Source organism: Manacus candei, unplaced genomic scaffold (assembly GCF_025592945.1).
Source record: "Manacus candei isolate 608988 ecotype Guabito, Panama unplaced genomic scaffold, ASM2559294v1 h1tg000050l, whole genome shotgun sequence".
NCBI classification, from domain to species: domain Eukaryota; kingdom Metazoa; phylum Chordata; class Aves; order Passeriformes; family Pipridae; genus Manacus; species Manacus candei.
Window position 1 is genome coordinate 16,352,027 of NW_026138098.1, and position 12,786 is coordinate 16,364,812.

Genomic DNA, 12,786 nt, shown 5'->3' on the forward strand with positions numbered 1-12,786 from the left:
TCCTGAAGATATTCCCTGTAGAATCCAATGAGAATTTCAGATAAGCAAGTAAGAAACTACTCCACAAACCTGTTTCACACATTGAAAACAAGCTTGGTTTTTACTGGGTATCAGGAATCCCATAATTTGAGGAATTCGAGAATAAAATCCAATTTGTTTATTACAGGTACATACCTGTCCTATCTCACACTTTCAGGACAGCATCAAAACACACTATAAGGCTGCTATTACTGTACCCATCACACAAAACTTACAGTTATAAATTAGTTAAAGTGTAACAAACAAATCTCAAGTAATTGCCTCTATAAGTACAACAAGTAAGCCAATACAGAGTCATACAGAAAGCAGGAGACATTTTATTCCTTTATGAGGAGCACTCAGGACTGAATGTTCACAAAGGAAGGTGAAAGAGCCCCCAAGACAGATAAACTTGGTAAATTTGACACAGGTAAGGATGTTCCCCATATAGTTCTTCAAAGGACCTCTTCTAACATAAAAGAGAGGTTTTTGCTTTCAGTTATACTACCAAACAAAAGTCTATACAGCGAAATTAACCCTTCAAGGAGAAGATAAGAGAGTACAAGGGGTTATTAATGTCTGTTAATCACGTCTCAGTCCATCTTTAAGATGCACAAAGTAAATAGAAGAAACAAAGTATAAACTTTGCTATATCTGACTGCTAGAGCTGATTGACCCTTGTCTGCACATCCCAAATGAAAAATAGGACCAACACATCATATTGTAGCTATTTTATAGCAGTTCTGGTATACAGGGAATGGTAAATTCTGATTTTCACATTACACGTGAAAAATAGGCCTAAAGTATATTCTGAGAAACAGTGTTTGCAAATAAAAAGAAAAACATTAATTGTTTTCTATCATTTAAATACAGTAGTTATAATAAAATAGAGCGAGAGCAAAGAGTATGGCCACCAGACTTGTTTTTAAATCTAATTTAAACTCATTAACTGCAGCAGAACTTGTGATGATGGCCACAGATTAGCTTTCTTTTCTATCTTTGAAAAGCAACAGCTTTTGGAAAGAGCTGGACTAGATGTGAAACCTCTGGCCTTGTTTATTCAGCATTATAGTGTGTTTCTGAATCTTTATGTCCCTGATGACAGAGGTGCTTTTCTATCTATGCTCTTTGTATTCAGTTTGTGCACACTGGAATTATATGCACTTTTTTTTTTTAACTGCACAGGCTAATGTCCCTCTTGCATTAGCTCATGAAAAAAAAAAAAAGAGGACAATTAGGCTACTGAAATTAAATAAACAAAAAAAATCCTTAAGGCCACACAAGCTTACATAATAGAAAAACTTAATAATTTCTTTCTTCATGTTATTTTCATGTTACATTTTTTCAGGGGCATATGTAGAAAGACCTGCAGATTTATAGGGAGAGTTTGACCTCATTATTTCCATTTTTCTTTGTCTCTAACTGTGGCTCATTTTTGCCTGTTACCTTAATCCAAAAAAGCCCACTCAGATACTTAACAGGAGCTTTTCTCCCTTCAGTCTTCTTTCTGGATTTGAAATACTAAATTCATTTTTACATATGTATGAATATCTGTGTATAAATGTATGTATATGCACATTATAAACATATATATAAATTTTTGTATATAAATGGAGATCTCTGCTCTCCTAAACATCAGTGATAGAGCAGGTATAAAGATGAAATTGTCCATGTGAGTTACTATTGTTAATCTCTGAATACTTCAGAGTTTTTAAGATGGATTTAGTGAATGTACATTTACTTTAATTACTTTCCTGACATAGAAAGTGGTGTAGTTTCTAATAACACCATGGGGGGGGGGAGGGGTGTCAAAAGAGGGAGGATTTAAGTGTAAACATAAAAGTTTGTTTGGAAAAAAGAACGACTCTATGAAGTGGATAATACCATTTCCTAAAAAACATGCCACAGGAACAATAAACTACTCAAACTACAAAATATTTATTTAAATTAGGAGTCTGGATAACAGCTAGACAAAACTAAGAAACTTTCAGTTTTTTAAACATAGAGAGTACCCAAAGACTATCAGTAATTTAAGTCTCCATCTGCTGTAAGATAGGGAGGAAAGTAAAGCTAAGTTAGAAAATGAGAAGTTCAGGATCATGGAACGAAATGCTGAACAAATGGCTAACAAAAACAAGGTGGTTGTACAACCTTGTACAACAAGGTTGATCAGTTGTACAGAATATCTGTTTAAAATGGAAATGGGCAAGAAGCAACACTTCTGAACAAGTCCATGCCATCTCGTGAGATAAAATCCCTGGGAACAGAAAATCACAAAAGGGAATCACAAGGGTTTTTTCTCTCTATCACATCAGGAGCCTCTCATTCAGGAAAATTGTCCCAAATTTACAATGTTAAATATGATCAGAGGTAATGAAATCTAATGAGATAATTACACAGTGCTGGTGACATTTGGAACCTTTTAGATGTTGGTGATTTTCACTAACTGATGGTTATTACAATCCTGTTTGATGTTGAGAAATGGGAGCCCATCAAATTTTTTTCACAAATGTTGCTGATTTGTGTTGTGAGTGGAAGTGGCTTTGCCCTGATTTGGCTCTCAGAATTCAGCATTTCATTGGTATCTCTGAGGTGTTTTCGAACTACAAGAGCTGTCAGTCAGAATCCAGCCTCCAGCCACCATCACTTACTGTGAAGAACTCAAAAGGAAGGCCATGTACAAGTTGCCATTTTTTAACTGGCTTTCAAGAAGGTTATGCAGCTAGTAAAAAATCTCCTTGGAGTAAAAATAAGACCATTAAATTCTGAGAGTTGGTATGGAAACTTGTGAAGCTTAGATGATAAGAAAATAAATACACCTTTAAATAAAAATTAAGCTGAATAGCAACAAAAAGTATCAATTAGCAAGAAACAAGAGGTTATTCAAGAAAAAAATAAATCCTTCAGCAATCAGAAATCTGCTTTTAGTGACACCACTAAAGAGCGGTCTAACCTACAGAGATAAAATCTCAAATAAAACCAAGAAAGATTAAATAATACTTGAAGAAGAAACAGTTAAATATATAAAAATAAATAAGAATTTTAAAGTATGTTAGAAATAGTCTACAAGGTAGCTGGTTAATTTGCAGATCTTAGAACACAAAGCACCATTAAGAAACACATGCTGCAAAGAACCTGCACAATTTACCTGCATAAAATCATATTACATAAATGTATCTCAGAGAAGTTTTCTTCCAGATTATCAAAATAATGATAGTGATTAAGACACCAGCAGAGAAGATGTCTGAACAAACTGCTAAGCAGGGACAAGTTCTAAGACTAGCTTGTCTTCAGACAAGACTTCCAAGGGAATTCAGAAATCAAATAAGATAGCCACTAAAATGTGTGCAAATTATTATGAAAATAATCTTTACCAGACTAGAAGGCATCGGATGTTATACCTACCACTCCAGAGAGGCTGCTGGGATCCTAAGCAAAACAAATCTAAAAACCTTCAGAACAAAAAAAACTAACTGGAAAAATAAAAATTGAAGACCAGAACATGTAGAAGATTATGTTATGTCAGGTCTAACCACAAGGGATTCCACCTGAAAAACTGTACCTCTGTCATCTGCTATTTGCACAGCTGTAGCACTTGGGGACTGCACCATTTTTTTCCCTGGGCTCCAGTAGCAGACAGAGCACATATGAAAGCTGCAGTCACTATGAATCTGCAGACTAAGCAACAAGAGTTCACAGGTGAACACAGTTGGTAGGAGGAGGAAAACAAAAACATTTGAGATGAATGCAGGAAGTACTGATCATAACATACCAACTGAAATTACTTATCTAACATAGGAACAGGTCTGAGAGAGTACGCTGGCACAGAACAGATCTGCAGGGGGGATTCTTTTAACAGAAGAAGAAAAAAAGAAGAAAATACATGGCTTCTCCTTGAAAAATGGGGCAAAAAACAAATATGCAAAAAGAATTGATATGACTTACAGAGCAGGTGAATGGATGCATGGGCAAAGAATTGGTTTTCATAGGGTGTAGGAAAAGGATTGAGCAGAAGATATGAGTGAATAGTTAAGTAACAACACGCTTTACATAAATGTCACATCAAAATACAAAAATATGTGGTGTGAAACTTGAATGAATTGTGTTTCAGTTCAGAATACCTACTATTATGTAAATAACAGATCATTCTTTCTATCTTTTGCAGATTGTTTTGCTGGAACTGCAGTTTATCATAATTCCTGCAAGTACTCAGTGCCTAAGACCCACCACCAATATTTTCCCCGCACTTATTTTTATCAGGTAGGACAACCTCTATGGAGTTGTTCAAAACAAATTTTATTGCATGTTTGATGTGCCCTCTGCCTTGACTGCTATTAAAGCAATGCACAAAATATTTTTAAGGAACCTAAGAGGAAATAGAGTGTTAGAATTGGAAATAACACCCAAGGATCATTTCAATAATGCCCACAGTAGGACAGGATTGCTGCTGATACCTGGCTAAACAAACATAGAAATATTATCAGGGATGTTTGCTATACATCCATGTCAACAGCACTGAAAGGCAAGAAAAATATCTGCACTCTCAGCCTGCTCCCCACCCCAATTCCCTGTTGTTCCTCACCATCACATGGCCAAATAGCAGGCACCCCATCCTGTGAAAACATGTAGGCACATGGGACAGGAGTAGGCATATGCCTCGGATCATGGCCAGGGACCTAGGCAGAGACACCTGCAACCCATGAGGGCACAGGATGGCAGAAAGGAAGGTGTGCACAGTTTTTGGAGTACTTTGGTAAGAGGTTCTTGGCCTCCAGCTAAGCCCACTGGCTTTTCATGTGTATTCTGCTACAGGAGGCACCTTGAGCTGTCTAAAGGTAGTTACTGCATCAGAGCCGTGACAGGGAAAAGGCGTTATCTGGGTCATTGGGTCTAGCACTGTGACAAAAACTATGTCTACCACTGAAAAATGAATCTGTGGTTTGCTCTGGCCACGCTCTGTGCTGCAGAGGCCTCGGGCTGACTCACATTGCCGGTGTTTGGGGCCACTGTAATGCCAGCTCCCAGTCACCACAGAGCTCCCACTCAACGACAGGAGAGGGGACAGTCACCTGGAAAGTCACCTGGGACAAACTTTATGTAGGACTGAAGTATGGCGTGCACCTGCATGGATAAAACCAGATTGAAGTGACACTGTACCAGTGTCTTGTTTATAGAACTGTAAAAAGACAGTGATCACGCAGATGGCATTAGTATGTCTGTTGGGAATTCTGTGTTAGTGGGGAAGGAATGAGCCAACCCATACATGAAGAGTTAACTACCCTGGTGAAAGGGAGATCATCCAGAAAGGCTGGGGCAGCAGAAATCCCAATAGAAAGGTTGGGCATGAAACACACACCTCAATGGGCTTCAGAAGAAAACTTTTATCACACAGCATTATGGAAGTTCACATGTTTATTCAAGTTTATGCCACCACTTACAGGAAAGAAAAACCTATTATTGTGTTTCCAGCTTATCACATGAAAGGTTACATACGTCAGCTAACCTGATGTCCCCGTCTGGGACCATTAATTCAACTGATTAATCGAAGTCTAATTTCTTAAACTGGATCTGATGGAAGCTGATAGCACGCGCTTGGAAAGCCTGGTTTTTCCCGGAGCTCAGGGGCACTGCTGGGCGGGATCCCGGGGATCCCTCAGCACCGCCTGGAGCCCGCTGGACCGGGAGGACAGGCAGCTGTCCCGGCAGGGACACGGCAGGAAGCGGAAAGGAACGCGGCCGTCCGCAGAGGCGCCGTAGCTGGGCCGGGCCATGTGTCCCCTCGGTGCCCGGGGCGGCTGGTGCTGGTTAACACACCCGTGGGCATTCACCAGCCCCGCACTGTGGGGGCTCCGGGACAGCGCCCGCCCACAAGCCTTGCGAGTCCGCCCGACTCGACCCGGGATTGGCGCGGGGCACGCCGGGAGTTGTAGTTCCCGTGGGCCAAGCGTTCGCGCCGCAGCACCGGGCATGGCCGAGGGGCGGCGGACCTCGGCCATGGCGGGGGTGCTCCGCGAGCTCGCCGAGCACCCGGCCGCCCTCCCCCGCCTGGCGGGGGAGAAGTGCCACGATCCGGTGCACTGGGAAGAAACGCTCGTTCTGGTGCCTTTGTTCTCCACTCTGGGTGGGGGACTGGGGCACTATCTTTTGAGGCCCCCCCGCCGCGCAGATGGCACGCTCCGGCGGCGGCGGGCGCCCCCCCAGCCGGCCCGGCGGCTCCATGGCCGGTCCTGCTCAGTGCGGGCGCTGCGCGCGCCCGCCCTCCTCGCCCTTAGAAGCGCCCCCGCCATTGGCTGCGGCCGGGCGCCCTTGCCAATCAGGAAGCGGCTCTCATGGAGGAAGGGAATAAATACAAGATGGCTGCTCATATAAAATCAGGCATTGGGCTTCGCCCCGGCGATGGGGGAATCGAGGCTTTAACCGGCGCTCCGAGGGTCCCGCGTCGCTCCCGCCCGCGCTGCCGCCGCCCCGCCGGGGGGAGCGACACTCCAGCCGCCGCCGGCCACTGCCGCGCTCAGCCGCTGCCCGCGGATCGCCGGCGGGGCCGAGGCCGGGTGCGGCGCCCCAGAGGCCCCAGCGAGGCCTTGCGCCCTCCGCCCCGGCAGCGCCCCGGCCCCCGTGCCCGCCGTCCCGCCGCCCGCCGCCAGCCAGACCCGGCCCCGGGCGGCCATGGCCGTTTCCAGGTCAGTGGGAGTAGGGAGGGATGGGGGGAGGAGGCCCGGCGGCGGCGGCCTGGAGCTCCCGGCCCTCGGTGCGGCCTGGCGCCGGGGGTGCGGCGGGAGGAGGGGGGCCCGCTTTCCACCCCCTTTCGCCTCGGGAGCCCGCAGAGGCCTCGCCGGGGCCGCCCCGCTGGGCTCGGGGGGTGGCTGCGCGCTCCGGCGCCTGGGTGTGCTGCCTGGCCTGGGGTGACTCCTTTTCCCCCCTCCCTTCCCCGGGCTGCAGGGGCTCTGCCTGGGGCGTCCCGGGCTTCCTCCTGCACTGGACACCTTTTTTTTGGCCAGTCCTTCCCAGGGTGGTTAAACTGCTAGGAAATAGGCGATTACGATATTGAGTCTTAAAAACTGGCAAGAAACCGTTTTTGCCTTTCGGAGCCCTTAGTTGTAAAGTAACCAAAATAAAATAGACTTTCATGGAGAAAAGTGATTAGTGTGTTCTGGCTCTGCCTCAAGATGTTGGGCAGTATCTGCTTACACACGTGTGCTCTGGGGTGTGCCAGCGTTTAAAGCATTCACAGATACAGAGGTATGTCTTAACAGAGCTGTTTTATAAAAAACACTGAGCACAAATTCCTGCCTTTTTTCTTTTTTTTTTTTTTTTTGGTGTGTATGTGAAATGGGCGCGTTAAGCTTCCTAACAGGATAGTTGAAAGGAAACTATAAATCCAAATTAAGCTTGTGATAGATTAGCTCCAAGTCACGTGTTGGTAGTATCTCTGTACTTCCAAAGTGCTATCACAAAAGTAAATTCTGTTTCTGAAGCTGCGTGTGAATAAGTTTACAATTCTGTGTGCACATTTATAATGGAAATCCATTCTTCATCAAAATTTGTGGCAGCAATACACCTTTTAAGACTTCTAGGGGCAGGTGTTTTATTTTGAGCATTATAGTTTCTAGAAAGTATCCCTTTGTTTTAGTCTACTCTTATTTTTCAATGAACTTGTTACACACTTGTTGGGATTTTTTTTCTCCCTCCCTCCCACCCCCCCAAATCTGTCCATAAGAATGTGGAAATAGCAAGGACTGCTGTTATAAGACTACTGTGTATGTTAAAGTCATCATGTAAAACAGAGTAGTATTTCAATTACATTGGGACTGGTCAGTCTGCTTAAATAACTTTGCTAATGTACATATGATATGGGGGCTAAATGGAATATCAAATGGAGCTTTTCAGGTATATGCTGAGGCTGTGTCTGTTGGAAAGGCTGATTTCTGTTTCAGTTACCGAAAGGTTGCTTTAGTGGAAAGCAGCAGTGCTCTGTGCAGAGATGTAGTTAGCACCTGTTCGGGAACTCAAAGGACAATTCTGATTTAGATTTGGCTCAGTGTGGAGCACTAAAGAAGTTGGTGTTAATAATAGTGTGATATTGCTTCAGAGTACAGTTTTAAAATCCAAATATTGCACAAGTTGAACATAAAGTATAGAACTTCGGTAAAGGTGCTGTAATACTGGTGAGTTGGTATAGAATTGTTTCACTTTCACAGAAGTACACATTTTGGAGTGCTGTAAAATCTTGATGATTCCTGGTGAACACCACTGTTTCTGTAATTGTAAGAAGGGATAATGTGTAGATTTGCCTTTGTGTGTGGTTTTAATAGATACAGCAAAGCCCGTCTGTGTCCCTTTGAAGCTACACAGCAACTCCTGATAAATGGACCTTTCTGCAGCGGGACCATGGGAACACTGATACAGTATCACTGCTGCTTTTGTAAATAAAAGAAATTGTCTTCACCTTTTACTTCAGAACATTGAACTTCAAAAGTCCTTTCCTTTCAGACTACACATAATTGTGTACTTATGTGTATATAGCAATGTAACTATATTTCTGTAAAGGGTGTAGGTGGTCCAGCTTCTTTACCAATTCCATTTACTTGTGGAGATCTGCACTTTTGCTCTAGGTAGTTGGTTACTTTTTTTTGATGGACCAACATAATACTTCATTGTTGATGACTAACTGTGCAAGTTTGGAGAGTGAGGAAGAAGCTGATTCAATTTCATTAGGGGTAGTTCTATTTTGGAGCCATATTTTAAAAATAAGGTTTTTTTGGAGGTGGGGGTCAGGATAGTTTTGCATTGACAAAACAGTAAATTATCAAGTGGTTGTTTTCCCAGAAAAGTTTAGTTTCTGCTCTTTGGCCAATTGAAAACTTTTCTCAAAACCCAAGTCTGTTCAAGGAGATCTAAGCAAACATAGGGAATGATTTGAAATGGCTCAAAATTAGATTGAGAATCAATTGTGTAATTAGTTGTAACCTGTTGATAGAAAAGTCTCCTATTTCATTCTGCATTATATGTATACATGCTTGTTTGATCAGATTCTGCTGTTACATGGACTGAAGATCTGCTTCTGTTTAAAACAGACCCAAAAGCAGAACCATAGATACTTCATGTCACAAGATGTTGCAGAATAGTTACATTGTATATGTTTATCTTTTTGGTAATTTTATCCTGAAAAGACTAATGAATGCCATCCTTCAGGAGTAGGGATAGGTGGGTAGGAAGGTTGATGTTCCTTCTGTGAAGGTGCAAGCTAATTTGGTAGGCCTTAGCTTCTGTTTCCAGTCTTAAAAGTATAGATGAAGTAGTATTAATGTTTGCATAGCTAATAAAAAAAAATCTTGATAGTGGAACAGAGGAAGTGAAAAGTTTTGCTTCAGCTTCATTCCTACAAAGTGCATGGTCCAAACGAACAATTGTAGTGGCTCACTAGTGATCTTTTTAAGATACTTCAGTTGAAAAAGTAATACTGCCAAGAAAACAACAGCTCTCACAGACTACTCAGGATGATTTGGTCTGTGTAAATTTACTACTGCTTTCTAGAGATTTCAGTGTTTTCATTTGTGTGAATTTGTGTATAAATGGTAATATGTAGATTAGGAACCTAGTTTTAAATAAATAGTAATGTCAGAAGGCTGTGAGACTAAAGCTCCTGGAACTAAGCAGGCCTCGTGTGTTGCTCTCAGCTTTTGAAGTGTAGGGCTGTGACTTCACAAGAACAAATGGCTGCACGGGCTGCCATCATTACTTATATAATATTTCAAATTAAATACTGCATCAGAAATATCTTTTATGTGCCCTGTGTATCTTTTAGAAATGCTTTTCTAGTGTTATCACAAGCTTTCTCTATAACTAATTCAGTTTTTAGCTTCTTTGGAAGCTATTACTTTAGGCTGTTTTTGCATGAAAAGCAAGAGTTAAACTGAGCAAGTACGTATTCAGTGCTACTTAGAGGCCTGTGCCTAAAGCATAAGACAGATGCTGTGTAACCAATGTGGTTACAGGAGTTCAGAATCAAAAGAGGGGGAAAATAGTGTAACTTTTCTGTTGTTGGTAGAGATTAGCTTGAGGACCAGAACAGTCGAGTACCTTTGACTGTGTTGCTGTTTGTGGGAAGGAGTGCTGACAGTCATGGGAAGGGAGGAAGCAGAAGTAGCATGTGCAGTGCTGCCCAGACGAGATAGAGCCTGAAGTTTCTCAGACACTCTTTTCTAACGAGCTGAAGTGAGAGTTGAAAGTCAGGATTGTACATTAAGAATGCCAACCTGCTCCAGCAGATGGAACTTTATTCTCACCGAGGAACTTATCAATACAGTTCTTCTATTAGTATGTCTTGACAACTGTTTCAATTTCCTGTTCTTTCTCGTAGTGTTTGTAATGTAATTGGCCATATGTGTTGGGGTGCATTGTTAGTTGTAGATACATATGTAGTAGTTTACAAGTAAAACTGGTACAACCTAATGCTGTAGATCATATATGGAATATACAATCCATATGGAATTAATTATACTAATTTTAGCATTTTGTTGGCTTCCATATGCAACATATAATACTGTGACCCAGTGTGGTCATGGAACTTTTGTTTTATTCTGGATGTTCCTTCAGCTGCTGTGTAGGAAACAAGGTTTCTCCATTGTCCTCAATCCCGCCTTCATGGCTATAATTTACCTATAAGAAGTAAAATCACAATCCATCCTTTATGTGTATCATTGCACTTCTGGTTTTTGTTCTGAATTCTGTTCAGTGTTTTTTCTCTTACTGGCTGATTGTGTATTTGAAAGTTGATTATCAAGAGTTCATGTGTACTTTAGTAGGGGCTTGAGTGTTTAGGGCTGTGATGCTGACCAAGCTGGGATTTGACCAAATGATGAAGTGACAGCACAGGAGTGTCAGGTCAACAAGAAAAGCTCAGGCATCTCCATTAGAACTAAGGTTGAATTTCACAGTGACTGTCAACCCTGAACAAGTCTAAATTTTAATGTAGGGATGTTTTCTATTTTTGTACTAAGAAATAGTGCCTGTGAGGAAGCTTCTGGGTGTTGAAATACGATTTCAACAACAAACTCCTTGGAGTATTCCCTTGCCTTCTGATGGGTACTAGCTAGCAGTTTTTCAAAGAGCTCTAGGCAGAGTGTTGCAGGGATGACACCACTGAGGATTTCTTGTACAGTCACACATTTTAATGGGTTGGAGGATACACTGGGGTAGTTACACAGTGTTCTGTACCAGTTGGCCTTTACTACCAGAGATTGCTCTCTGGACAGTTATACATGGTGGTGCACACAGATGTGAAGTCCAAACAGATCACTTCACTGGCAGCAGTGATCAGTTTGCTGTCCCTTTTAAGCCTCAACTGATTGAAAGCAACACATTAGAATTTTGGTCATTTGGAGCCCTGTGGGGACCCAATCCAGTCAGAATACTTACTCTGGGCCAGTTGGGATCTTTATACAGTTCAGCTGCACACATCTTCTTTTGCCACCACTTTGAAGACAACTGTTCATAACTGTAGCTTGACCTGGTCACTGATTATCCAGCTACTAGCTTTCTAATGCCTCTATTGCTGAAGGGCTTTCAAATCCATATCATCCAGTTTCCACAGGAATGATGTAAGGTTCACTTTAAATAGTATGACAACTGTCCCTTCAGGTGGAGATCAGCCTCTGTTTGGGGTGATACTTTTGGCAGCAAAGAACTGCAGATTAGCTTGAAGAACAGAACAAGTCACTTGTTGCAGCACTTGCCGACTGTGCCTGGGTTTGGTTTAATGCTGAACATGTGAAACTGGTGACTGGAAGATGGAATCACCATGGTACCTGGAGAGTGCCACTAAGTTAGTTTTAGTGGCTCTTTTGTAAGTGAAGTGGCTCAAATGCTACTGGATGCCTGTTCTTAAGCATCTGCATTGATGTCTTTGTGTCAGAAACATTTCCAATCAAATGTCAGTGTAACAGCTCATAAGGTGTTTCTTAGAAGAAAAATACTTAATTTGAGTGTAATGCTGATCGTAAGAACTTTAATTGCTGCTTCCAGTTGTGTCTTGGTGATACACTTCATCAGGGTCTAGAAAATCTCACATTTCTGAAGTGAGAGGAAGGGTTTATTTATGCCTTTGAGTAAGGTAGTGCTTGGTAATGAGCTCATAGGGGTTGTGTATGGTTGCTGTCCTTTCGGTGAGATGTAGTTGATGAGGGATTAGCAGATGACAGAAGGATTATCTAAACCATTGCCTATGAGTTAAAAGTGAAGGACTTTTAAAAAAAGTGAAGGACTGATCATAGCAGTTAAAGTCCAGGAAAAGTAGTTCTAGAGATGTATTTAATTTTTAGCATTTGTTGGTATTGAGATTTTTTGTAACAATTCATATAACTTTCTTTTTAATCTTTTTTTCCTCAAAGTACTCTCTGTATTTCTGTTGTTTGCTTTTGTCTTCCATAGGCTTAGAACAATTTTTCTGACAGACTGCATTGAAATATTTCATGAAGTAATTAAAAATGTTATCTGTATTTTAGAGCATCACACTCTTACCACACTGCTTCACAGTTCTACGTTACATTTGTGAATGATGTGAGCCACATGGTGCCTGCTTACAGCACTGTCTGTAATAAGAGGCAGGACCCAGATGCCATGAGAGAACTTAGTTCTTTTTGGCTTTAGTAACTAGTTTAGAGACTGTTAGTTTGTCCTGAGAATGATGGCCTTGTCAGAACTTACAAAACTTCTTTCCAAACTGCAGATACTCAAAAAAAATTTGTTTAGGATACTTAAGGTTTTTTT

General features: G+C 41.9%; 1 protein-coding gene across 2 annotated transcripts in view; it reads left to right on the plus strand.

Annotated features, from left to right (window-relative positions):
• BTAF1 (B-TFIID TATA-box binding protein associated factor 1) overlaps nucleotides 1–12,786 on the plus strand; it is a 48,833-nt gene that overhangs the window by 1,533 nt on the left and 34,514 nt on the right. The window contains exon 2 of one of the 2 annotated variants that reach the window (XM_051800652.1): nucleotides 4,184–4,278. In XM_051800652.1, coding sequence (XP_051656612.1) covers nucleotides 4,184–4,278 — 95 coding nt within the window. Of the gene's footprint in view, nucleotides 1–4,183; nucleotides 4,279–6,396; nucleotides 6,699–12,786 lie in introns of those variants that run through there. The other variant, XM_051800651.1, reaches the window with a different exon arrangement.